The sequence below is a fragment of the Narcine bancroftii genome, chromosome 6 (assembly GCF_036971445.1).
Source record: "Narcine bancroftii isolate sNarBan1 chromosome 6, sNarBan1.hap1, whole genome shotgun sequence".
NCBI lineage: Eukaryota > Metazoa > Chordata > Chondrichthyes > Torpediniformes > Narcinidae > Narcine > Narcine bancroftii.
In genome coordinates, this window is record NC_091474.1 from 22,470,557 (window position 1) to 22,496,781 (window position 26,225).

Consider the following 26,225-nt stretch of genomic DNA (forward strand, 5'->3'; position numbering starts at 1 on the left):
ATTTAAGCAAGGATATTATCACTATTCGACATGATAGGCAGTATGTTAGCAACGACAGCAAACTTAAATTGACGAAAACTTGATGAGCATTAAACAAACAATAAATCTGCTGGCCATACTCAGCAAATCAGGTAGCATCTACTGGATAGAAATGGTCAGTCAACGCTTTAGGTCGGGGTGCTATATTGAGATTGATGTTTTGTGTTTCTCTGTAACGATTATTGAACCAACTTGAGCATAAAGGTATGAAATAAGAAAGTTACAGATCCCTGTGTCATTCATTTTATTTACTCAAAAATAAAGGGTGACTAATTGATCACAAGAAAATTGGAACAGATTACGCCATATGGCCCCCTCAGACCTGCTCTGACATTCTAGAAGATCACAGTTGCCCACAAAAATTTCAACTGCTTTTTGTGCCATTTCCCTGTTGCTTTCAATTCCTCGGTGTCCAAAGTGGAGGCACCCAGGGATCGGCACCGTGGAGGAACCCAGGGATCGGCACCGTGGAGGCACCCAGGGATCGGCACCGTGGAGGCACCCAGGGATCGGCACCGTGGAGGCACCCAGGGATCGGCACCGTGGAGGCACCCAGGGATCGGCACCGTGGAGGCACCCAGGGATCGGCACCGTGGAGGCACCCAGGGATCGGCACCGTGGAGGCACCCAGGGATCGGCACCGTGGAGGCACCCAGGGATCGGCACCGTGGAGGCACCCAGGGATCGGCACCCAGGGATCGGCACCCAGGGATCGGCACCCAGGGATCGGCACCCAGGGATCGGCACCCAGGGATCGGCACCCAGGGATCGGCACCCAGGGATCGGCACCCAGGGATCGGCACCCAGGGATCGGCACCCAGGGATCGGCACCCAGGGATCGGCACCCAGGGATCGGCACCCAGGGATCGGCACCCAGGGATCGGCACCCAGGGATCGGCACCCAGGGATCGGCACCCAGGGATCGGCACCCAGGGATCGGCACCCAGGGATCGGCACCCAGGGATCGGCACCCAGGGATCGGCACCCAGGGATCGGCACCCAGGGATCGGCACCCAGGGATCGGCACCCAGGGATCGGCACCCAGGGATCGGCACCCAGGGATCGGCACCCAGGGATCGGCACCCAGGGATCGGCACCCAGGGATCGGCACCCAGGGATCGGCACCCAGGGATCGGCACCCAGGGATCGGCACCCAGGGATCGGCACCCAGGGATCGGCACCCAGGGATCGGCACCCAGGGATCGGCACCCAGGGATCGGCACCCAGGGATCGGCACCCAGGGATCGGCACCCAGGGATCGGCACCCAGGGATCGGCACCCAGGGATCGGCACCCAGGGATCGGCACCCAGGGATCGGCACCCAGGGATCGGCACCCAGGGATCGGCACCCAGGGATCGGCACCCAGGGATCGGCACCCAGGGATCGGCACCCAGGGATCGGCACCCAGGGATCGGCACCCAGGGATCGGCACCCAGGGATCGGCACCCAGGGATCGGCACCCAGGGATCGGCACCCAGGGATCGGCACCCAGGGATCGGCACCCAGGGATCGGCACCCAGGGATCGGCACCCAGGGATCGGCACCCAGGGATCGGCACCCAGGGATCGGCACCCAGGGATCGGCACCCAGGGATCGGCACCCAGGGATCGGCACCCAGGGATCGGCACCCAGGGATCGGCACCCAGGGATCGGCACCCAGGGATCGGCACCCAGGGATCGGCACCCAGGGATCGGCACCCAGGGATCGGCACCCAGGGATCGGCACCCATCACTCTTGGGGGCAGATCATTCCATACAATTTAGTACTCTCTGAGAGTACTAAATAGTTTTAAATTAAATGCTGGTTCAACTTGTGAAGCTTTGATCCCTTGGATTGAAACTCTTATGTAACATGTTGGCAAAATTGATCTTGTTTCTTTTGGGCACCATCTGTTACTTTAGAAAAGTGGTTATTCATATATGAGCTTCAACATTGTCAATAGGATGTTAATTGGTGAGTGCAGTTCACTCAGTTGTTTTCTTATATGTAAGTATTGCAGAATGTCCACTTTTTTAAAACTTTATTTAATATTATAAAAAAAAACTTTTACAAAATCCATAACATAAAAATGAGAACTACAACTATCCCACCCCCTCCCCCCACCTTCAACAGACCCCACAAGGGAAGCATTAAAAAATAGGAAAAAAATGCATACAGCCGTTTAAGATATTACTAAATTCATACATTTCAAATAAGGCGACCACATCTTAATTTAAAAAATCATAATTATCATGCAAATTATTTGTTATATTCTCCATATAAATACAGGACCTCAACTCATTATGCCAACGATTTATATTCTTCTCATCTTCATCTTTCCAGGAAGTCGCGACACATTTACGCGCTACTGCCAATGCTAAACATAAAAAATGCTGTTGGAAACTTATCTAACCCCAAGTTCATAAATGGAACAATATAACTCAACAAAAAATTTTTAGGTTCAAATAAAAATTGAATTTTAAACAAATTTTGGAGAAAATCTCTAATTTTATACCAAAATGATTGAACTTTATCACAAAGCCAAACAGAATGTAAAAATGTTTCAACACATGATCCACATCTAAAACACAACTCTGAATTACTAAATCCATATTTTCTCAATTTCTCAGGGGTTAAATATAACTGATGCAAAAAATTATAATCAATCATACTATATCTTACATTAAACAATTTATTCACACCATCAAAACACATCATCCATAGGTATCATAACCCCAAATAGCAAAGTATTTTTAGCAACAAATACCTGACTAAGGTATTAAGACTTGAATTGGGTTGTAACCTGTCCATGCAATTTAATGTTTGGAATCTAACTATCATTCAAGTGAATCCATACAACACTCTCACCAAAGAGGTGTTTTGCCCAGAGGTGTTCACAGAACTCTGCAAATGGTCTAGTTAGGGCATTCTGTGGCTTTTTAAAAAATTTGTTCCACTCCCCTCTTTGGATACCATACAAATGACAGTTTTTATTTTTTTTGTATTTCTCTACCTGGGTCTTTGCATTTTCGCCTAATCTAAGTTTAGGACCTTGCAAGTTTTTCATCTGGATCACTGCTGGTAAGACTTTTCATCATTTGGGTTGAATTATTCTGTTTTTTAGGTCCAAAGTGGATGACTTCACTCTTCCCTCCATCAAGATCACCACAGCTTGCCAGTCAATTAATGCCCCTTTGAGACCTCCCTATGTCATCTGCAAACTAGGATATGTGGCTTTCTATCCCATCGTGTAAATGATTTATAAATATGGTGAGTAATAATGGCTCTAATATTGCACTATTCACTTCCTATCTGTCATCCCTAGTCAGTCAATTATCCAGACCAGCCATTCTCAACAGGGAGCCCTATGGAACTTCTCCCCCATTGAGGGCCACAGCACAAATGTAAAGGCCTTGTTTTCTTTCTACATCGTAACATAAATTGTTTTTCTTTTATGTAGTTGATCGGAGAGAAGTACAGAAGAAACCAAAACTTGACCACTTCACAGGGAAGGGGACCTGTAAACTTTGAGCAGAGTCCTAATGGGCTATTGCTTTAAAAAAGGTTGAGAATGGCTGATCTAGACAATAAATTGACTTCAGTTAATAAATTTAACAATGTGACTTTAGATGTGAGTTATGATAAATGTCTGCATCCTAGCAGCTCCAGAGAGAACCACCAGTTGGCTGCAATGAATGTGTCAGGGCTGTTTGAAACACCTGTCTAAACACTGCCATGTTGTTCACTGGAGGTCTGATGGCTGTATGCCTCTCTGCCTTCTGCTGCTGCAGTCAGCACTTGAGTTCAGTAGCAGTTCCTGATTGTACTGCAGCCAGACAACGTTTTGTATCTGGCCCCTCTGCTTTACGCCAGCCATAGCTGATGCATCCCAATTTGAATCAGGGTTGCCGATCTTCCTCAAAGGCAAGATGTTTTTAAATTATTGAACAATGAAAATATAGTGGCTGTGAGAATTCCGGAAACATTGCTTGCCTGTAGAATTAGAATTTATTGTCATGAATATGTCATGAAATTTGTTGTTTTGCAGCACCATTAAGAAGAAAATATTGCTATAAAATTGCATTTAAAAATGAATAAATTAGTGCAAAAACAAGAGAAAGTGAGGTAGTGTCTGTCGCTCATTGTCATTCAGAAATCTGATGGCAGAGGGGAAAAAGCCTCTAAGAAGCTTCCTATGGATGTTGCATGACCACCTGAGCTTCTACAACAATTTTGTGTATAGCGTTAATATATCACTACTTTAAATAAATGTCAGAGCAAAATAATTTTATAAAGCTATTAACACCCTTTGACAGCTGGCATGGCTGCTCAGCTTTCTGGGGATCTACAGAGTTGGTATTTTAACTTGTGAATTGTATGAGCTTGCATTACCTGATGTGTTTTTTTTTCAATTTGGCCAACAGCTTCTATGGCTAACCACCTGGCTTCAATCTGAAACGAAATGGGTTCGGCCGACCTACCTAATTTAGAAGGCATGTTTGGCTCCATGTGGTCTTCGCCCATTGAGAAAATGAACCTGGAGCTAGATGAGGGTCAACTGAATCTGGAGGTTAAGGAGGATGACTTCACAGTCTGGGTCGCTTTCAAAGGGAACATGAAGGATGTTGACTTTGCAAATAAGCTAGACCTCATCATTAGTAAAATGCCTTGCCTTCTGAAGATGGGTAAGAATTTCATTCCAAGAAATGCTTACAAAAAAAATCACTTTTGTCAAAACAAAATTGTCCATACTCTTCATGTGAAAGAATTTAGCTGATACTTTTATGAATGCTATTGAATATGGACTTGACGGAGGTTTCTGTGCAATGAAATGTTTAATATCTAATGGTAATAGTTACAACATTGCTCATTTCTAATTTTTAAATTTTGTTCAGTGGGTACTGTGTGAGCAACTGAAGTGGTTTCCTTCTCTCTTCTGGAAAATGATCTGGTGTGGAGCTCCTAAATTACTCTCATTTTTAAACAAAATGTTAATTGTGCTACACTTTCCTGGTACTTCATCTACTGGTCATTTGGAATGAAGATTTTAAGGCAGAAATATTTAATCTAAATTTTCCTGGAATGAGGAAAAATTTGACCAGCAACCATGTTAAAGATTTAAAAAGCCCAAGAAAGTTGGACTGACCAAGTATAATTGCTGTTTGCTATCCTTGGACATTGTTTATAGTCACTTTTGACTGCTGTTCTTTTAATAATGATTAGAATTTGAGAGTTTTAAAAAAGGGTAATCTTAACCCTATATAATCCTATATATGGTATAATCTTTGTAAACCAGCACATAACTGATAAACCGCAGTATGTCCTTTTGTAAGAAAAGGGTTAAAATCATTACAGATCATGAAATATTTGGTAACTTTGCTAGATTCGAAGAAACTGAAGCTTGAGAAAGTGGAACCATGGAACAGCGTCCGTGTAACATTTAATATTCCCCGAGAAGCTGCGGAGCGACTACGACTGTTGGCTCAGAATAATAACCAGCAGTTGCGTGACTTGGGCATTCTTTCTGTTCAGATTGAAGGTATCCTATCTCTTCGACATTTCATTGTGGGATAACTGGATAGTTTAGTTGTTGAGATTCAGCAGGAAGCTACAAGTGTGGATGGAAAGTTTGCAAATAAATACCAATGCACTGAACAAAAACTGAAAATTAATTTTGCTATTCTGAAGTGGAATCCATACAGAATCTGATTAATACCTGATGAGTTCCAACTATATTGGGATTGGGTCAGTTGTCAAAGGTGCAAGTTGTTGGGCTCAGGTCACATTTGGTTTGGTTGTGTCAGGCTTTACTTTTGTCTTTGCGCGTGATGTTTGATACGCAAAGCTATTGCGGTATGAATCAGTAAGATGAGCTATGGTAATTATCTATATAAGCTTCAGCCCAATGTATTGCAAAGGACAAATAATTTGATGGTAAACAAGAAATCTGCAAGTGCTGGGGTCTCATACAATGCACTAAAGAGAAGCTCGGCAGGTCAAGCAGGATCCATGGAAAGTAAAAATGCAGTCAACATTTTTGGCCCAAGCCCTTGTTCTGAAATTCAGGAGGATGGCCAAATAAAAAGATGGAGGGAAGGGAAGGAGCATAGGGTAGCAGGTGATAGGTGGATACAGGTGGGAAGGAAAAGAAAAGAGCTAGGAAGTGATAGGAGGAGAGGAAAGAGGGTTAAGAAAGATGGCTCTATAGGATATGGAAAGGAGATTGAGGGAAAGAGAGAGACTAGGGATGAGGTTAATTGAAATTTATACTTTGTGATTGGAGACTGCCAAGGTGGAATATAAATTAAGATGTAAAACCGGAAAGTCTGCAGATTGAAGTAAAAACACAATGCTGGAAAAACTCAGCAGGTCAAACAGTGTACTTTGTTTATGCATCTTTATCTTTGCTAAATAATGTTTTGGGCTTGAGCCCTTCGTCAACGTATGGAAAATGTGGGCAAGTGTCCGAACAAAGTGGTAGGGGAGGAGCACAATCCCATAGGTAGAAAAGGGGTGGGGGGGGGAAGGGGATAGAGAGCTAAGGGAAAGAAGACAGAGGGAAAGGGGAGGGAGAATGAAGAGTAGGCTAGCAGAAATCGGAGAAGTTGCTGTTAATGCCATTTGGTTGGAGAGTGCCTAGATGGAAAATCAAGTAGCGTTCCTCCAATTTACGGTGGTCTTAGTGGGATAGTACATGAGGCCATAGACAAGCATGTGAGTATGGGAGTGGGACACTAGGAGAACCCTGTCACTGGTGCAGACAGAGCGAAGATGCTCTAAAATCTGTAGATGCAGTGATTGAAGTAAAAATGCAAGTTCTATTCCAATTTGAATGGCTTAAAATTGGCAGTACATGAGACCATGGACAAGATGTCAGTGTGGCACTGGGGTGTGGAATTAAAGTAGATGTCCACTGGAAAGTCCTTGCTGTTGCAGCAGATAGACCAAAGGTTCTCAGAGAAGCTTCCCACCCCACCTGTGTTCAGTCTCCCCGATGTAGAGGAGGTTACATTGAAGCACTGAATTCACATTTCACAGGTGAAGCATTGCTTCACTTGGAAAAACTGTTTAATGTCCTGAATGGTGATGAGGGGTGTAGGTGCAACTGCAACATAGTCACGGAGTAGATACCAGGGGTGATTAGTTGATAAGGTTGAGTGAATCATGGAGTTGCAGTGGGGGCAATCCCTGCAGAAGATGTGTGTCGTTTGTGTGCCAATAATTTAATCTTTTTCTTCAGGTGAAGGAGTTATTAATTTGGCTTTAGTACAACAGAGGGGCCAAGAGATCAGAGTAAATGGGCCAGTGAATCAGATCCGAATGGAACCAGGATTTTCTTTGCAAGGAGGACAAGGTATTTCACCTAAAAATTCTCTTTGGAGCAATGCCAGAGTTGATTCTGATGCATTGCTTGAATTTGGCAGATGCCTGCACCTATGTGTCTGATGATGGAATGGGATCAAAGATCGCCAGATAATTGTGGATAGTCCATTTAAGCCGTCTTCATTCATTCAGTAAGCTCTCTCCATCATCCTTCTTACCCTTTCATTCCAGAATTTTACTTTCAAGCATCATTTTCTTGGGTTAGTTTTTTTTCTCCATCCCTACATATAAAGGTATATACTGTAGGCAGGTAAATATTTAGTATTTCTAATATTATCTGAATTAAATTAAGTAATGGAAGGAAGATGAGTTGTATCTAAATTCCCAAGTGCTGTTAGATATCACTAAATTTGTGGCTGAAATGAAGGCTACATTCACAATGGGATATTCTCAATAGGTTAAAGGATTATGGTGGATAACTAAGGGGAGATGACTAATCTCAAACTGATCATCTTTCACCCGGGATAAAAGTATTTGTATGCAAATACAGTAATTTATTTTAATGCAAGTTGGTCCCTGAATATAATGAGTCTTGTGAAAAGTGAAGTGGTAGTGGAAAATTGTCTGTCAGGTTGGAGGCCAGTGACCAGTGGTGTGCCTCAGGGATCTGTATTGGGCCCATTGTTGTTCGTTATATACATTAATGATCTAGATGATGGGGTGGTGAATTTGATTAGTAAATATGCAGACGATACTAAGATAGGCGGAATAGTGGATAATGAAGAAGGTTTTCAAGGATTGCAGAGGGATTTGGGCTGCTTAGAAAAGTGGGCTGAAAAATGGCAGATGGAATTTAATGCTGATAAGTGTGAGGTGCTTCATTTTGGTAAGAAGAATCAGAACAGGACATACGTAGTAAATGGGAGAGCATTGATGAATACAGAAGAGCAGAAGGATTTAGGAGTAATGGTACATCGTTCCCTGAAGGTAGAAACTCACGTGAATAGGGTGGTGAAGAAGGCTTTTAGTATGCTGGCCTTTATCAATCATTGTATGGAATATAGGAGTTGGGAAGTGATGTTGAGATTGTACAAGGCATTGGTGCAGCCTAATTTAGAGTTCTGTGTGCAGTTCTGGTCGCCTAATTATAGGAAGGATATAAACAGAGTGGAAAGAGTGCAGAGAAGATTTACCAGAATGTTACCTGGGTTTAAGCATCTAGAGTACAGGAAAAGATTGGGCAGATTAGGTCTTTATTCTTTGGAGCGTAGAAGTTTGAGAGGGGATTTTGATAGAGGTATTTAAGATTATGAAAGGGATAGACAGAGTGGATGTGGATAGACTATTTCCGTTAAGAGTAGGAGAGATTGAAACAAGAGGACATAAGTTAAGAGTTAAGGGGCAGAGGTTTAGAGGTAACATGAGGGAGAACTTCTTTACTCAGAGAGTGGTAGCGGTGTGGAACGAGCTTCCGGGAGAAATAGTGGCGGCAGAGTCAATTTTATTATTTAAGAAAAAGCTGGACAGGTATATGGATGAGAAGAAGGTGGAGGGTTATGGTCATTGTGCAGGTAGGTGGGGCTAGCGAGGAGTGTTTGGTTTGGTGCAGACTAGAAGGGCCTAATGGCCTGTTTCCATGCTGTAATTGTAATGTTATATGTTATGTATATTATTTACAGGTTTTAAAATTGCACGCATGTTTGTTGATAATTGTGAAGACCCACCTGAGCACAAAAGGAACTAGGAAATTTATGAAAAGTTCACCCATAATGCAAATATTAAGCTGATTATGATGTGGCAAATTATTCCCAGGATTGTAATTCCATGTTCTATTTTTGGATATAGGTTTGATTAGAGTTAACAATCCACCTGCCCCCATGCTCCCCTCGAGCAGCAACATGGCAGCTACCTTGGTTGGCAGTGGAGCAAGTTCCGAGCTTATGCAAAATAGATTGCCACATCCCTCAATTCGACCCACCATTCAACCTGGTAAGAAGGTTATTATGAGTATTAAAAATGTGTTTCTTGCTGATAACTGCTCTTGGACACACAAAATAGTTCTCATTTTGCAAAGTTAAAAACACAAGGCTGGAGAAACTCACCAGGTCAAACGGTGTAATTTATATAGCAAAGATAAAGATATAAAACCAACTTTTCGGGCTCAAGCTAGAAATTTTGGCTTTGTATCTTTATCTTTGCTATATAAAACACTGGACACCATTTGACCTGTTGAGTTTCTCCAGCATTGTGTTTTTACTTCAATCATGGTGTCTGTAGAATAGTGTTTTACTCTTCTAATTTTGTATCGTTCTTTGGTTTTAACTTTGTATTTTATTGCTGTAAATGGATTTTTTAAACTTTTTCAGAAGGTATTATAGCATATTCTCTATTATGAAAATGTATGTTTTGCTTTATTATGGAATAAACATGGAGTTTTTCACTCTCACTTTGGAAAATATGATATATTTCCATATAAACAATTATCATGCAAATTCTTGAATCTCTACTTTCCGTAACCAGATGTTCCAGTTTGAGCAGAGTACTTTGAACACTGTTGTCAGTGTGTGGTCTACAATTTTCGTTGCAAAGGAAGGATAAGCTATTTCGAAATAGTGGATTATTTAAAATGACACTAGTTGCAGGTTTCTACTGAAAAGCATTGACTATTCACACAGCTTCCTGTAAAATAATGCTGTTGAGTGGGATGACCTACCAGGTACAAGCCATGGCGATCACGTCTCTGGCATGAAGTCTGGTACTGTGGTTAAGAAGTGGTGGGGGGGGGAAGAGGTGGGCTGTCGTGATAGTTAGGAAGGCAGAGGTTTTGTGGAGGAGATCATGGATCACGAATGGTATGTTATCTTCTTGGGTGCCAGGGTACGGGATATCTCAGAGCTCACAATATTCTTAGGTGGGAGGGAGATAGCAAAATGTCATGGGTAGAAAGGGTGAGGAGGTCCTGCAAGGAGAGTTCAGGGAGTTGGGCACCAGGTTGAAGAAGACCTCAAGGGTAGTGATCTCAGGTTTGCTTCCCATGCCACGTACTGGAGAGAGTAGGAATAGGAGGATAAGGAAGCTTGATACATGGCTGGAGACATGGTGTAGGAGGGAGGACTTCAAGTTTCTAGATCGCTGGCCTGTGTTCCAGGGAAGGTGGGATCTGTACCAACAGGACTAATTACATCTTAACTAGAAGGGGATTAATATCCTTGCTGGTACTTTTGTTAGTCTTGTCCTGATGTTTGAACTAGATTTGAAGGGGGAGGGGAACCAGTATCTTAAAGTAGATAGTGAGAAAGTGGAGGATAAAGGTCATGCAAAGACTGCATGTATAGACAGAAATCATAGAAATTTTCTCAGGTGTCTATTTTAATGCAAGGAGTATTGCTAGAAAGGCTGACGCATGGGATTATGATATTGTTGCTATTAGTTTGACTTAGTTGCAAGATAGACAGGAGGACTATGTTCTGGGGTTCCATTGCTTCAGGCATAATGAGGGGGAGGGATGAAAGGGGGGAGGAGTAGCATAGCTAGTGAGGGAAATATCTCAGTTGTGTGAAATCCAGACAGCCAGGAGGACTTGTCTATAATGGCCATATGCGAGGAGTTGACAACGCTATAGGGTCGTATTATAGACTAGCCAATAGAGAGAATTAGAGGAGCAAATCTGGAGACAGCAGACTGATGTAAGAGTGGGAGATTGTGAAAGTAGGAGATTGTAACTTCCCAAATATTGATTAGGACTCCCATACTGTAAAAGGGCTGGATGGCTTGGAGTTTGTGAAATGTGTTCAGGACAGTTTTCTAAATCAGTACATACATAGAGGTACCAAGGGAGGATGCAGTACTTGATTTATTATTAGGGAACAAGACTGGTCAGGTGACAGATGTATGTGTAGGTAAACATTTTGGGACAAGTGACCATAATGTCTTTAGCCTCAATTTATTTATGGAAAAAGATAAGTCTGGTCCTCCTATTGAGATTCTAAATTGGAGGAAGGCAAATTTTGTGGAAATGAGAAAGGATCTAGGAAGAATGGATTGGGATATGTTGTTTTTTGGCAAGTATGTGATGGGTAAGTGGATAACCTTCAAAGAAGAAATCTTGAGAGTGCAGAATTTGCATGTTCCTGTTAGGATTAAAGGCAAAGTTACCAGGCATAGGGAACCCTGGTTTTTCAATGGATATTGGCAATGTGGTTAAGAAAAAGAGGGAGATGTATGGCAAATATAGGCAACATGAGGTTCTTGAAGAGCACCAAAAAAGCAAGAAAGAAATCAGGAAGGCAAATAAAATATTTGCAAGAAATCATAAACATTTTATTATTGCTTGGTAATATTGGCCAAAATATTAGATTTTGGCTTTTAAATGGGCTATTCTCCTTTGTTCTTATCGTTGGTTATCCCACAAGTGGAATGTCTTGTGTATTCAGAATCTTTCCATTACTTAGCTAAATGATAACATGAACTAGTGATTGAAGCATGGAACCTTTTGTGTGTGTGTTGTCTACTACCACATGTTGAACTACTTGTGTGTCTTGGCGGAAGACCAGACAACGCTCTGGCAAGGAGGCATGATTAGCATTGCGGTTAGCACATTGCTATTACAGTGCCAGTGACCTGGATTCTAATCCATTCTGGTCTGAAATGAACGTACTTTTTCCCCGTGTCTGTGTGAATTTCCTCCGCATGTTCTGGTTTCCTCCCACATTACAAAGACAATAGGACTAGCAGGTTAATTGGACATGGGTGTATTTTGGCAGCACAAAGTGTCAATGACCAAGAGCTCTTAATTTTTTTTTATTTTAATTTTTTAAATTAAAATGGTTGAGAACCTCTTAAGGAAACCCCTTCACTTGTCGTGGGTTTTGCAATTGAAAACTTGATAATTTCAATGTCTCAAATCTATAGCACATTGTATAAACTTGGTTTGCACATCCCAGTTTCTAGCAAGAAGGTGAAATTCAAAACCTGAAACCTGTCAAGTGCTGGAACTCAGAAATAGAAACAGATAATGCTAGAGAGAGAGAGAGACGAGAGACGAGAGAGAGGATTAATATTTTGAGCCAAAGACCCTTCGCGCTGAAATACTAAATCCATTTCAAATTTATTGTCAGGGTACATACATGACATCATATAACCCTGAGATTCTTTTTACCCACGGGCGCAGCCGAATTACCACTAATTGTTAGTGCAAAAATCAGCTACACAGCGTAAGCATGTAAACAAACTAACAAAAAGAAAATCCATAAAGTGCACAACTAAGAGTCCTTCAATGAGTCCCTAATTGAGTTTGTTGTTGATCTGATGCTGTTCCTGAACCTGGTGGTGCAAGTCTTGTGGCACCTTTACCTCTTTCCTGATGGCAGCAGCGAGAACGGAGCACGTACTGGGTGGAGTGAGTCTTTGATGATCGCTGCATCAAGCTGACCTGCTTTATGTTTTCAGTCTTCTGCTTTTGATTCTTGGAATCTTCAAAATGCACTCAAAAGTTGTATTTCTTGGTGCCTCTTAAAAAAAGGTAATTTAGCTTTGCTGTGTCAAATTTTAAAAATCTAACATGTTTAATCACAATTTCCTATTTGATTTTTGCTGGAAGAACTTGATTTCTGTAATGTTTCAATTTTTTTTAAATTTAAATTTGCAGTTTGAAAATTTCATTTTTTTATAACCAGGTATGGATTCTGTTCTCTCAACTCTTCACGTTCAAGCATCAGGACACCCCTCTGGATCATTGCCTCAACAGCCTCCCCTTGTGCAAACGATGTCAACCAACCGGCAGGTAGCCCCAGCCAATCTGCAGCAGCACCAATTGCAGGGAGGGCGTCCTGCATTTAATCCAGCTCAAATTTCCATAGCCGGCACCTGGAATCCAGTCCCAATAGCTGCAGTCCAATCCCCCTCCTCTCAGGGAGCCTTAGGAGCTTTGACAAATCCAGTATGGAAGAAGGTTTCTATGCCTGGACAAATCCAGCCTCAGCAACTTCAGGCTAGGCCACCCTTGGCAGCTGTGCAAACCCCTGCTCATCCTCCACCTCCATACCCATTTGGAAGTCAGCAAACATCACAGGCTCATCAAACCTTCTCTCAACCTTGCACCTCACCACAGTTTGCATCACCACCACCCAAAAACCATCAGGGAGGTCCGCCTCGTGTTCCTACGCCTCTGCAGCAGCCTCATCTGACCAATAAGTCTCCAGCCTCGTCTCCTTCTACTTTCCAACAAGGCTCCCCTTCCTCCTCTCCAACCGTCAACCAGTCACAGCAGCACATTGGACCGAGAACACCTCAGAGCAGTTCACTCCCTCAGACGTTTCAGCCAGCAGTGTGCCAGAGTTCTCCAAGTCGAGGTCCCATTGTTCAACAAGGAAACTTGCCTGCTGGATTTATGATGCAAGCAAATCAGGTGGCACAGAGTTCCCATTCTACTATCGGAAGTAAGTATTTTATGTATTTATTTTTAAAAAAACACCAAAGATTCAGTAAGAAAATATGATGCACTTTTACTGTAATTAGATAAAAAACTGAGTAAAATAAGTAAATAGTTTTTAAAGCTGATAAAATAGACACTTCGAGCTAATTCTTTCTATTCTATTTATTGATCTTTTGTCTTATGATTATCACTTGAAAACACAAGCCAGTTATTGTCAAACGGCACAGAAACAGGCCCTTATGCCCATCAAGTCCGCTTCAAACATCTAGCCATTTGCAGTATCCCTTTTCTCTTATGTTTTTTGGCACAAAATGCCTTGCACAATGAAAAGAGATTTTTTTTTTCCAATCAGGCTAATGTTATCTCTAACGTTAGAGGGATCATCTTTACACAGAGTGGTGGAGAGTGAAATGAGCTGCCAGCTGAAGCGGTGAATGTGGGCTCCGTTTTGACATTTAAGGGTAATTTGGATGGGGACATGGAGGGCTACGGTCTGGGTACAGGCAAATGGGAATAGCCAGAATAATAGTTCAGCAAAGACTGGATGTGCCGAAGGGCCCCTTTCTGTCCTGTAATGTTCTATAGTTATATTCATTTAGCCATCTAAAGAACACTATTAGATTTCAGATTTACTGTTAGAGTACAACCATGACATCACATACAACCCCAAGATTTTTTTTTCCCTGCGGGCACGGGATCCTATAAAGTATAGATCCTACATAGAGCAGGGTTTCCTAAACTTAAGGTGGTATTTAAGTGGGGGAAAAAGGTTGAGAATCACTGTTATTGAAATATTTTGCTTGAGAAAAATTGACATTGGTCCATTTCCTTTGAGGTTCTGAAACCGTGCACATAATGAGTCAATTACCTTGTATTTGATGGAGAAGAGGGAAGTTTGTGTTCTGACCTGCATTCACTACCTTCCATAGCTTCAGCTCCTATACCACACAGTGATGGATCAAACAAGTATGCTTCTAATGCGGCACCCATAGAAGTTGTTGAGGAACAATGGGCACATGCCGGATGTCCTTCGTCCTCTGAAAACGAGGCATAGGTGTGTTTTCTTGACCATTGTGTTGATGTGCCTTTCCAAATCAGGTCATAGGAGATGTTTACTCTCAAGAACTTGAAGTTAGTATCTACTCTTTCGACTTCAGTACCAGTAATTTGAGCAGGGGTGTGGACTCTGCACCCTCTCCTCAAGTTGATGACAATCTCTTTCATGGTATTGAAGTTGAGAGAGGTTATTATCATGGCACCAAGCCACTAGTCTGTCAATCACTTTCCTGTATTTAGTTTGATTGTTACCTTCTCACATTCCCATCAACACCCCTCATCTACAATTTATAGTAGCCCTTGCCAACTTGCACCTATTTGGGATGTGGAAAGAATCCACAGTCAGAAAGCATGCAGGCACCACAGGACATCAAGATTGAACCTTGGTGGTTGGAGTTGAACCAGTGGCACTACGTGCTGATTGTATCCTTGGCTGTAAAGTGTTTTGGGATGTCTCAGGGTTGTAAAATGATTTTTACAAATCAGAATTCTTTATATTTCCAGGAATATATCCAGAAATGGAATTAAGTTTGGCAATTGTAGTGAAATGTCCGTTTCTCCTTGTTTCAGGCATGCCAAAGCGTCTTCCCCCAACCTTTCCTACTGGTCAGCCAAATCAAAACTTCACTCAAGCACAGATTAACCAAGCTGTTGCATCTGCCACATCAATTAATAGCGGCATTCTGCAGGTGCAGCCCAATCAGAATGCACCACATACAGGTGGGCTTTCCTGCAAAGCAAGTTGCATTATGTTTGAGTGTTCAGGGAAAAGATTTGGGGCCTAACAATAATGGGCAATAAATGCTGAAATGACGTGGCCCTATTACAGTAAAACTCCCTGTAACCGGCACCCATAGCAATTTGTCGTTGCTGGATAAATTAATTTGCAGATTGCTTGAGATTACGTGTTGTATGATTGGTGAACTAACCGCTAGGGGCGCAATTTTTTTTTTAACCTATTTTATTTTCTCTCTCTTTTTTTTTTGCCAGTTCCTCAAGGCTGCCTGTTGAATTCTGGATAGCATGGATTTTACTGTATTTGTACTTAATCAGCATTTATGAATAGATCTTGCTGTTTTGAATATTGCCTAAAGAAAGGATTTCCTCTTTTAAGAGGGGTAATGAGATTTGCTGAGGCAAGTTGCCTCCTGAGTTGTAAGGAAAGAGGAGAAATGTGAGCAATATAAGAAATGGATGTGCAAGTTTTACTTCAAAAGTTTACAGTTCTTATGCTTTTTTTGTTTTTAGGTGGTCTAAGTAATGCTGCTTCTCAAAATCCTATGAATGTACAGTCTCATGGGCCGACTAGTGTAATGCAAGCTAATCTTCTTGGACTTCACGGGAACGTGGGTAATCAGCAGTCAATGAATACTCAAGTGAATATGGGTAATGCACAAGGGCAGCAAGGCCCTCAGTCACAGTTTATTGGGATGCATCAGCAAATCGCACCATCACAGGTCCAGGTGATGAATGTTCAATCTCAAGGTCCACATCAATCAAATCAGATGATTATTTCTCGCCCTCAGCTCATCCAAAGCCAAATGATGATGGCAACTTCCCAGAGTCACAATGTGGTGGCATCTGGACAGAGGAAGACGCCGCCAAAGCAGTTGCATTCCCAGCAGGGCCAGCAAATCATGACTACTCATGGGCAGTTGATAGGACCTCAGGGTCAAGTCGTTCTGCAGCAGAGCCAGATGATGGGGCTCCCTGAGCAGATTGTTGTCAGTCAGGTGCAGGGAAACAAGCAAGGGTTCAACAATCAGAACCATCAGAATGTAATAGCAGGGCCAGGTCAAATGATGCGGGGGCCTGCTACAAACTCGCAGGGTAATTTGGTTCAATTTTCCACACAGATGATCCAGCAGAATCCTCTGAATGGGAATTCTCAAGGGCTAGGTATACAGGGACAAGGGCTTAGACCTTCAGTACCTCACATAACTCAACACAGTGACCATACAACATCGGCCAGTGACGTTAACGTAACGCAGATGCTACCTGATCTTCAAATGCAACAGAGTGCAGTTTCCTCTCACTTACAAACAATGCAACCAGGCAACACTGCTGGGCCCCATTTTTCAGCCCATGGTATGACTTTCAATGCTCCTTATAGCACCACAGCAAGTGGAAGTCAGGTGTCTTTGGTCACTGCCTCTGGTTTTCCAAACAATAAAGATGTCACACTGACTAGTCCATTGCTTGTCAACCTGCTGCAAAGTGATATCACATCAGCACAGTTTGCTATGACCAACAAGCAGAGCAGCCAGACTGTCAACAAACCCAAGAAGAAAAAACCGTCGCGTTCACAGAAGAAAAAGAACAGTGGAACTCAGCAGCCAGAAGAGCAAATGCAGCATGTGTAAGTTTGAAGCAAACATTGCCAAGAGATCTCTGGGGAAGCATAGCCTTTGAAAGCTTTGGGTGTTGTACTGGTGGTACTGTAACTTGGTTGTGTTTGGGGAGGGAAGACTATCTTTTCATGAGGTTTATAAAAACGAGGCATAGATTGGGTGGATGGTCAGTCTTTTTCTCAAGGGTAGGGGAGTCTAAAACTAGAGGGTATGGGTTTAAAGTGAGGAAAAGATTTAAAGGGAAACTGAGGAGCAAGTTTAATCACAAAGGTGGTGGGTATGTAGAACAAGCTACCAGAAGAAATGGTAGACTGGAGGAAATGTGCAATTACATTAAACTTTCTATCTATATGCCTGTCCAGATTTTTTTTTAAATATATAGAATGCCAAATGCAGGCAAATGGGACTATCTTAGGATTTCACTTTGGTTGTTCTGGATGAATTAGGCCGAAGGCCTGTTTTTGTGCTGTCTGTCACTCTTAGACTTTGTTGTGTTTGCTTCACTCAGCCATTTTGTGATATAATTTTGGGGTGATTGGAATTGGCTAAAGGCTTCTGTGATGATGGGGGGCCTTTGCAGGAAGTTACAGTGGCCCACCTTTTATTGAAATCCCAATAAATTTCTAAAACTAATATTTGATTGTTCTGCACTTTGTATCCTTAAAATAAAATCCAATTTCCCTTTCGCACAACTGTGCGAAAGCAGTTCATGCTGCATTTTTCTAAGAGCTTTCCTGTGGCTCAGCAATGGATTTCACCATTTTCCTGATGACTGTTGTTTAAAAAGCCTAACCTGGCCTGTGGCTGTGTTCTTGTTTTATTGTTTTAAATGTTGATGACATGCTTGTCATTTATCAATCACTGGGACACTTTTGCAGTGACACTTTTAACACCATTTCCTTAAATTGTGCACACTTTTGTTACCTAGCCCTGCCTTGTGGGGTAAATAGCATTTGTACTTGGGAGTTGTTTAAAAAATGTAAATAATGTTTAAATACAAATGTCTTGTGATGTTTCAAGAGTATCAGCAGAAGAGAGAGATGCTCAACTAAAAATTAATTTGAGTATTTATTACACAAACTTCTAATTAGTTTTTTTGCAATACATTTCTGTTCAATAAGACCAAGTTGTATTCCAGTCACATTTTCTCAGTAGCACATGTGGAGACCGTTCCTCAGTTGTATTGGAATATGAGAGGTAGACCTCTTCCCTTTAGGCCGATGGTTATCAATCTTTTTCTTTCCACTCGCATACCACTTTAAGTAATCCCTTAATAACCGCTGAGAATTTATGGCATAGCATGCCATAGGTGCACTGTGGTTAGTAAGGGATTACTTTAGGGTGGTATGTGAGTGGAAAGAAAAATGTTGAGAACCACTGCTTTAGACTAGGCAGTGTACTTGTCCATGGCAGCCTTGATTGGAGCTTCACTCTTTACTCCCTGAGATGTGTGCTGCCTACTGTGCAAAGCAATTATGTTAATTCTTAAAATATATTTTGGTTAAGGAGAGAAAAAATGATTTTTTTTTTGCCAGATGAGAAGTCATACACAATCAAATGTTTTTTGTTTCTTTAAATTTGTGACGTGTGACTATTTTTGGATGTCAGCCCATGCTTGCGCCTGTCACCCTCTGCCATTTTTTTTTAAAGTTGAATGTATAAAGATGATTGCATCCTTTGTTTTGATTTTTCTGCTTGATATCGGTATTTAATGCCCTGATAAAATTTAAATTTAACTGACATGATAAACAAAGCCTCCTACTTCACTAAGGCTTAATTCTTAGACTTTCAACGTGTGATTTCCCCCTTGTCTCTTTCTCAGTAGAGTAAAAGCTTTCCTTTTGAAATCAGATTTGAGTAAAATGAAATGGAAGTATTTCTGGTGTTTTGTGTCTCCCTGACATCTGATCCTTGAATTTAATGTCTTTTATTTTTTTTCTACATGTTTTTATTGTTGCTAATTTATTTTCCCTCATGCAAAATACTTTCCTTTTTCTGTTCTTCCCCTCAGCTTGCTGTTGTGTCATAAATGTCTTATTTTTGTGGCTGGTAAGATTTGCTTGTACTATAAAATTCCATTCTCCATCTCTTCCCTGTTTGCACTATCCTGTTTAATTTGACTGCATGAATTGTATCTTGTGGATAATTATGGTTGAAGTGATTTCAGCTGCAGTTTTCGGGTCCACAGTATTCCATTTTATTTTTGCTTTTAATACCACGACTTATAAATTGCATTATAAACTACCAAATGCAATTCATACAGTTAATTTAAGCAGGATTTCTGCAGTAATGCATGAGAAAAGGCACCATTATGTGGTGGCATAATTAAAACTTCAATACTTGTTGTAGGATTTCAGATACCCGACAGATGCAACCAGGGCTAGATGATGGAGAACCACAGCAAATGGCAGGAGAGCAGGGTGTAGGCATGGATCCAGCAGCCAACAAATTGTCTGAATTTGCAAATCGATCTGCTGGTAAGTAACTTGTGTCATTTGGGTTTTTTTAAAAAAGTTGTATGAAACCTTAAAATTACTGCAAATCTGAAATAGCAACAGGAAACATTCAGTAACTCTTGTCAGCATCTGAATGAGAATGTTTCATTGTCTTGGATGGTGCCCAACCAAATTTCATTTTAGCGCAGAGCAAAAGATTTTTCTGAATAGATAACGTAAGTTTTGAGTAAAACACAAAAGTCTACACACACCCCTGGTTTAAAGGAATCAAATTTCTACTGCTTATGTTGTAGTCTTCTCTACAACAGAGACTGGACGCAGACTGGGAGATGGTTTCGTTGAGCTCCTTCGCTCTGTCCGCTGCAATAGCGGAGACCTCCCAGTTGCCATCCAGTTTAATTCCCCACCCCATTCCCATGTTGTCATGTCGGAGTAGGGTCTCATGCACTGCCAGACTGAGACCACACACAAATTGGAGGAATATCATCTCTTCCATCTGCGCACCCAACAACCAGGTGGCATTAACATAGACTTCTCCTCCCTCCCTCCACCCCATTCCCATGTTGTCATGTCGGAGTAGGGTCTCATGCACTGCCAGACTGAGACCACACACAAATTGGAGGAATATCATCTCTTCCATCTGTGCACCCAACAACCAGGTGGCATTAAAATAGACTTCTCCTCCCCCCCCACCCCCCTCTCTCCCCCCCCACCCCCCTCTCTCCCCCCCCACCCCCCTCTCTCCCCCCCCCACCCCCCTCTCTCCCCCCCCACCCCCCTCTCTCCCCCCCCACCCCCCTCTCTCCCCCCCCCACCCCCCTCTCTCCCCCCCCACCCCCCTCTCTCCCCCCCACCCCCCTCTCTCCCCCCCCACCCCCCTCTCTCCCCCCCCACCCCCCTCTCTCCCCCCCCACCCCCCTCTCTCCCCCCCCACCCCCCTCTCTCCCCCCCACCCCCCTCTCTCCCCCCCCACCCCCCTCTCTCCCCCCCCACCCCCCTCTCTCCCCCCCCACCCCCCTCTCTCCCCCCCACCCCCCTCTCTCCCCCCCACCCCCCTCTCTCCCCCCCACCCCCCTCTCTCCCCCCCCACCCCCCTCTCTCCCCCCCACTCCCCTCTCTCCCCCCCACCCCCCTCTCTCCCCCCCACCCCCCTCTCTCCCCCCCACCCCCCTCTCTCCCCCCCACCCCCCTCTCTCCCCCCCACCCCCCTCTCTCCCCCCCACCCCCCTCTCTCCCCCCCCACCCCCCTCTCTCCCCCCCCACCCCCCTCTCTCCCCCCCCACCCTCCTCTCTCCCCCCCACCCCCCTCTCTCCCCCCCCACCCCCCTCTCTCCCCCCCCACCCCCCTCTCTCCCCCCCCACCCCCTCTCTCCCCCCCCACCCCCCTCTCTCCCCCCCCCACCCCCCTCTCTCCCCCCCACCCCCCTCTCTCCCCCCCACCCCCCTCTCTCCCCCCCACCCCCCTCTCTCCCCCCCCACCCCCTCTCTCCCCCCCCACCCCCTCTCTCCCCCCCACCCCCCTCTCTCCCCCCCACCCCCCTCTCTCCCCCCCACCCCCCTCTCTTCCCCCCACCCCCCTCTCTTCCCCCCACCCCCCTCTCTCCCCCCCACCCCCCTCTCTCCCCCCCACCCCCCTCTCTCCCCCAACCCCCCTCTCCCCCCCCACCCCTCTCTCCCCCCCCACCCCTCTCTCCCCCCCACCCCCCTCTCTCCCCCCCACCCCCCTCTCTCCCCCCCACCCCCCTCTCTCCCCCCCACCCCCCTCTCTCCCCCCCACCCCCCTCTCTCCCCCCCACCCCCCTCTCTCCCCCCCACCCCCCTCTCTCCCCCCCACCCCCCTCTCTCCCCCCCCACCCCCCTCTCTCCCCCCCACCCCCCTCTCTCCCCCCCACCCCCCTCTCTCTCCCCCCCCACCCCCCTCTCTCTCCCCCCCCCACCCCCCTCTCTCTCCCCCCCCCACCCCCCTCTCTCTCCCCCCCACCCCCCTCTCTCTCACCCCCCACCCCCCTCTCTCCCCCCCCCCCCCCAAACTCAAATTCACAGAGGACCAAAATTAAAAACTTGGACTAAGTCGTAAGCTGAACTAAATATTTATTGAAAATTTTCAACAACATCTGCATGTTTTCTCTTCTTTCAACATATGTAATGTTAAACTTTTTCTTATTAAAATAAATGTTTAATAATAGTTTTGGTTAAACTCTTTCCAGAAGAAGGATTAACAAATGAGAAATAAAATATTCAATAAATAATATTTCTCTATAGCCTTTAAGCTCCTTTTAAATGTATTTTTTTTCACAAGCCAACAAGTCAAAAAAATAACAACTTGCTTCAATGAAAATCCAATCTTTCAACTCTGAACAGTCCAAAGTTAACCAAAGAAAATATTAATCCAAGCTTAGCTTGCTACACTGTGATTTACTCTGATGCACCTGGGTCTAAACCAGATACTTGGCATCTCTTCTTAGATGCAAGTTCATCAAACTCTGGTCTCTTTCCACTGGAGCCTCCCACCTGTCTTGAAAGGTCCTGTTTTCTGTCTTTGGTTTGGCCATTTTTCGTAAGGGGTTTATTACATGTGAGTTAGGCGACAGGTCGCAGATGGTAATGAAAGTAAAGAGAGGAGGTGGGGGCGATTAGTGGGCTGACAGGCTGGCGCCAACGCATTTGCAAAGCATTCTGGGATTTGTAGTATTAGCTGTGCATGCGCTATACTGGCGTGGCGGCCAGCGGGCCAGCTCTAATACATATTTCATATGATCTTGCGGGCCAAATTTGGCCCGCGGGCCTGTGTGCTTTAAACTGTTCAGTAACATCTAAATTTCCTAAATAATCATTTTTATTTTGGAATACTGTTTTTCCCAAATCCAATTTTTTAGTTAAGTGGCAAAAATGCCTATTACAATTAAAATGTGTCTGATTTCTCTGCCACCGATATTTCCTCCCCGCCCCCCCCGCCCCCCCCCCCCCCCCACAAAAGCTATAATTTAAAAGAGATTGACCACAAAATAATCATTAGTCATGGGTGAAATTATGTCAGTGTTGTCTGAGCAAGTTCTTATTTGCATTTTTGGCAATTTCCTTGTCATAAGTTTGTTTTGTGTACTCCATGCAGGATTCCATTTGCCGGCAGTTGATCAGAGAGTACTACAGCAGACAAGCATTCAGCCCATCCAACACTCCCAACAGCCACCCCAACAGCAGCAACAAATGATGATGATGTTAATGATGAAGCAGCAACAACAACAACAACAACAACAGCAAGACCCAACAAAATCCATTCGGATTCCAATGACCCCTAATACGCTTGCATCAAAGGCGACCTTAACTCAAGATGTGTCCAGAATGCCCATGGCCACAGCTGGTAATAAAGCAGTCATGGTAAGCTTGCCTGGCCAGAGTGGAGTTCCGCCATCACCAGACAAATCAAGAATGCCTTTGTTAGTTGGCCATCAAGCTGGCAACACGCTAAGGAAGATGACTTTTCAGGAAAATATTCAAAACATCCCATCGTCGGTCCCCGAGGATGGAAATCCAAATGCGCATCATTCTGATGGAATGGGAACTGAATTGTCACTTTCCACTGGAGCCCAAGTTAATCCAGGGCTACAGTCTGTTCCCCTACAAACCCAAGTGCTCATCACCGGGGCTAAGCCTGGACATTCTCAAATCCCAACACCACAAGGTGCAAGTCCACAGCAGCAGGGACCCCTTCCTTTACAAGGCACTCATAACCTTCATTTTCCTAATAATACTACCGCTACGACACAAACATCGAGACCAAAAACACCAAACCGAGCAAGCCCCAGGCCGTATTTTCCCCATACACCAACCAGTCGACCACCTAGTACAGAACCCTCTGAGATAAGTTTATCACCTGAAAGGCTGAATGCTTCCATCGCAGGTCTTTTTCCTCCTCAAATCAACATTCTCTTGCCTCCCAGGCAGCCTCCTTTAAACAGAGGGTTTGATCAACAGGGTCTCAACCCAACTACTCTGAAAGCAATTGGACAGGCCCCATCTAGTATTCCTCCACTTGCCACCAACCCATCTGTTTCCACAGCTTCACAAGCAAATAAACTAGATTCGGTAATAGTCAGTTCGAGTAAACAAGGTGCTGGAAAACGGGCAAGTCCTAGTACCAGCAGGAGAGCCAGCGCTGGGGCCAATAGAAAATCAAGTCAAAGTTCAGGCAGACTAAGTGGGAAAGGCTTGAAATCGACCCTGGCCCTTCAGCAGAACCCAGGCCTTGTCGCAAACATGGATGTACAAAAGAATATTCTAACAAACACTGCGCAAATTCTGTCAAATCCAGTTCCTGGAGGCTTGAATGATCCAGGCAATACAGTTCCAAGTACTCAAAATCCACCAATCTCTGTCCGAATTTTGGCTAATAACCCTGAAGAAGGCAAGGAAGGTCCAACAGTGTCTGGCAACAGTGTGTTGAAACAGATCTCCAAAGAACAAATGGCCTTCGAATGTAATCCTCAAAGCTTAAACAAATTAGAAAAGAAAAATAGTCCCGAGACTCAAATAAAAAAGGGAATTAAGCCACTGGAAGTCGGTAAAGCTGGAGGATGTGGAGATGAAAAAAGCCTCCCACCTTTAAGGGAAATTCCGATTTCACATCATCATCTTCTGGACATTTCTGGTAGTTCCGGTGCTGCTATTAAGGCCACTAGTTCCAATCAAATGGAACAATCTATACCTTCTGGAGATAAAGAGAAAGCAGTAACACTTGATGAACCCATGAAGGACATTCTTAGCACATCATCACAAACTGTTTGTGACAGCAGTTTAGCCCTGATTCGACCAGAGGCTGGAGAATTAAATATTAACGCAACTCAGAGTGGTACAGCAATGGTGCCCACGCCAGTGGTGTCTGCGTCCATTTCTGCTTCAAATCCAATTACAGTGTTTTTGAGTTCTAGTCCCATTAAATCTGCAAATAATATAAGTGCACCTGCACAGTCTCAGTCCCAGCGTGCAGTTGTTTCATCTGTAGTCACAATGCCAACCTTGGGTAACAAAATGGCATCTGATGTACAGCCAATAGTACAAACAGGTTCACAGCCAACATTCATCACCGCACCAGTATTTTTAAATACATCTGTATTTCAGGTTGTGAAAGAACCATTGTTATCTCAATCAACCACTGTTCCTAAAGTAACTTTACCTTCAACTTCTTCATTGGTATCCCAGTCTGTTACTGTAATCCAGGTATCTCACACTGCTCAGAGTTCATTGTGCTCAGCTGTTTCAACTTCCCCACCTGTTAATAGCTCCATTAACTCTTCTCCTGTACCAACGAGTAGAATGCTGGTTCAGAGGTCATCTGCGTCCCCAGTTCAGCCACCATCCACATCTCCATCTCCTTCAAACATCCCCTCATCATCTCCTCACAGGCCGCCTACAGACTTCAACCTCAGTGAATCTCTTCAGAATAACGGTGGCGCAGTTGACCAAAGTTCTTCAGTGTCATCCCACACCACTGCAGTTGCAACATCGCCTACTTCGGCTAGCCCAGGTAGCTCTAATAGTAGTAGGCGAAGTCCAATATCATCCAACAAAGGAAGAGGGAAAGTAGATAAGATTGGTCAATTCCTCATGACCAAGGCATGCCAGAAGGCCTCCCCAGATAAAAAAGATGACCCAGCAACATCTGAATTGGCTTCCCCAGGTGTTGATGATCAGGTGCAGAAATCAGCACTTCCTGGTAGCCCAGAAGGAGAAGTTCCTTCTATAGAAACTCATCCGACCAGTAGTCCTTCTCCAGCTGGTCAACCAGATCTAGGCACTTCTGTTAACATCACACTCGGTACAACTAGCAGCTCTACTACTTCAGTCTCAGTTTCCTCGCCTGCGAGTACATTGAATAGCACTTCTCAAAACAATGTCATGTCATCTGCCAGCCCTCAGAACCTTGAGCATGAATCTGTAGTACCTGCTGGTGATAGCAGTCTTGCAGTCTCCCAATCTGAGGGAAGTTGTTCGTCAGCAGAGAAAGTGGGAACAGATAAAGAACACCTACCAAATACAGGTATCTAATTAGTATTGTGCATGTGTTTGCAAAATTCTGTGTGAATTAAGTAAACATTAGCACAGTTTTATTTGTATTAATGTTAAGTTGCTTACAGTTTAACCATTGTGGCTACATCTTTTGAGTTGCTACTAAAATGAAGATCAATCATTTCCTCCTCTAATGAACCACATTCTGTCATTCCGTTCAGCTTGGAACAGCATATTTTCATTTAGAACCACCTTGCAACTTACTGGACAACTTTAGACTAAAAAGCAAAATTGACAATATAATGTCAAACTTCTAATCCAAAATATTCTTCAACTTTCTGAACTGGTGTTTAGATCCATTCTGGGTATGGTTAATTCATTACCAAATCTATGGACATTATTGTACAATTTCTGTCCATCTCTGCATGTCCTCTCCCATACTATTCAAAAGTAGATGTTTTGATAAGAATATCAATCATCTTACCTAGTTGAATCTTAAAAAGAGTATTTGGATTAAAATAGTGCCTTTTCCAAGCATGGAACATTCCAGATCCATACAATTTTCATTATTTTTTTTTCT

General features: G+C 43.8%; 1 protein-coding gene across 8 annotated transcripts in view; it reads left to right on the forward strand.

Annotated features, from left to right (window-relative positions):
* The window catches only part of ncoa6 (nuclear receptor coactivator 6), a 61,066-nt gene that overhangs the window by 18,357 nt on the left and 16,484 nt on the right, over positions 1-26,225 (forward strand). For 6 of the 8 annotated variants that reach the window (XM_069884244.1, XM_069884242.1, XM_069884247.1 and 3 more), the window contains exons 2-11: positions 3,145-3,290; positions 4,445-4,705; positions 5,404-5,559; positions 7,261-7,374; positions 9,189-9,332; positions 13,019-13,780; positions 15,403-15,552; positions 16,081-17,191; positions 19,533-19,660; positions 22,752-25,676. In XM_069884244.1, the coding sequence (XP_069740345.1) occupies positions 4,483-4,705; positions 5,404-5,559; positions 7,261-7,374; positions 9,189-9,332; positions 13,019-13,780; positions 15,403-15,552; positions 16,081-17,191; positions 19,533-19,660; positions 22,752-25,676 (5,713 nt within the window). In that variant the 5' untranslated portion in view covers positions 3,145-3,290; positions 4,445-4,482. Of the gene's footprint in view, positions 1-3,144; positions 3,291-4,444; positions 4,706-5,403; positions 5,560-7,260; positions 7,375-7,443; positions 7,535-9,188; positions 9,333-13,018; positions 13,781-15,402; positions 15,553-16,080; positions 17,192-19,532; positions 19,661-22,751; positions 25,677-26,225 lie in introns of those variants that run through there. The other 2 variants (XM_069884249.1, XM_069884250.1) reach the window with 2 other exon arrangements.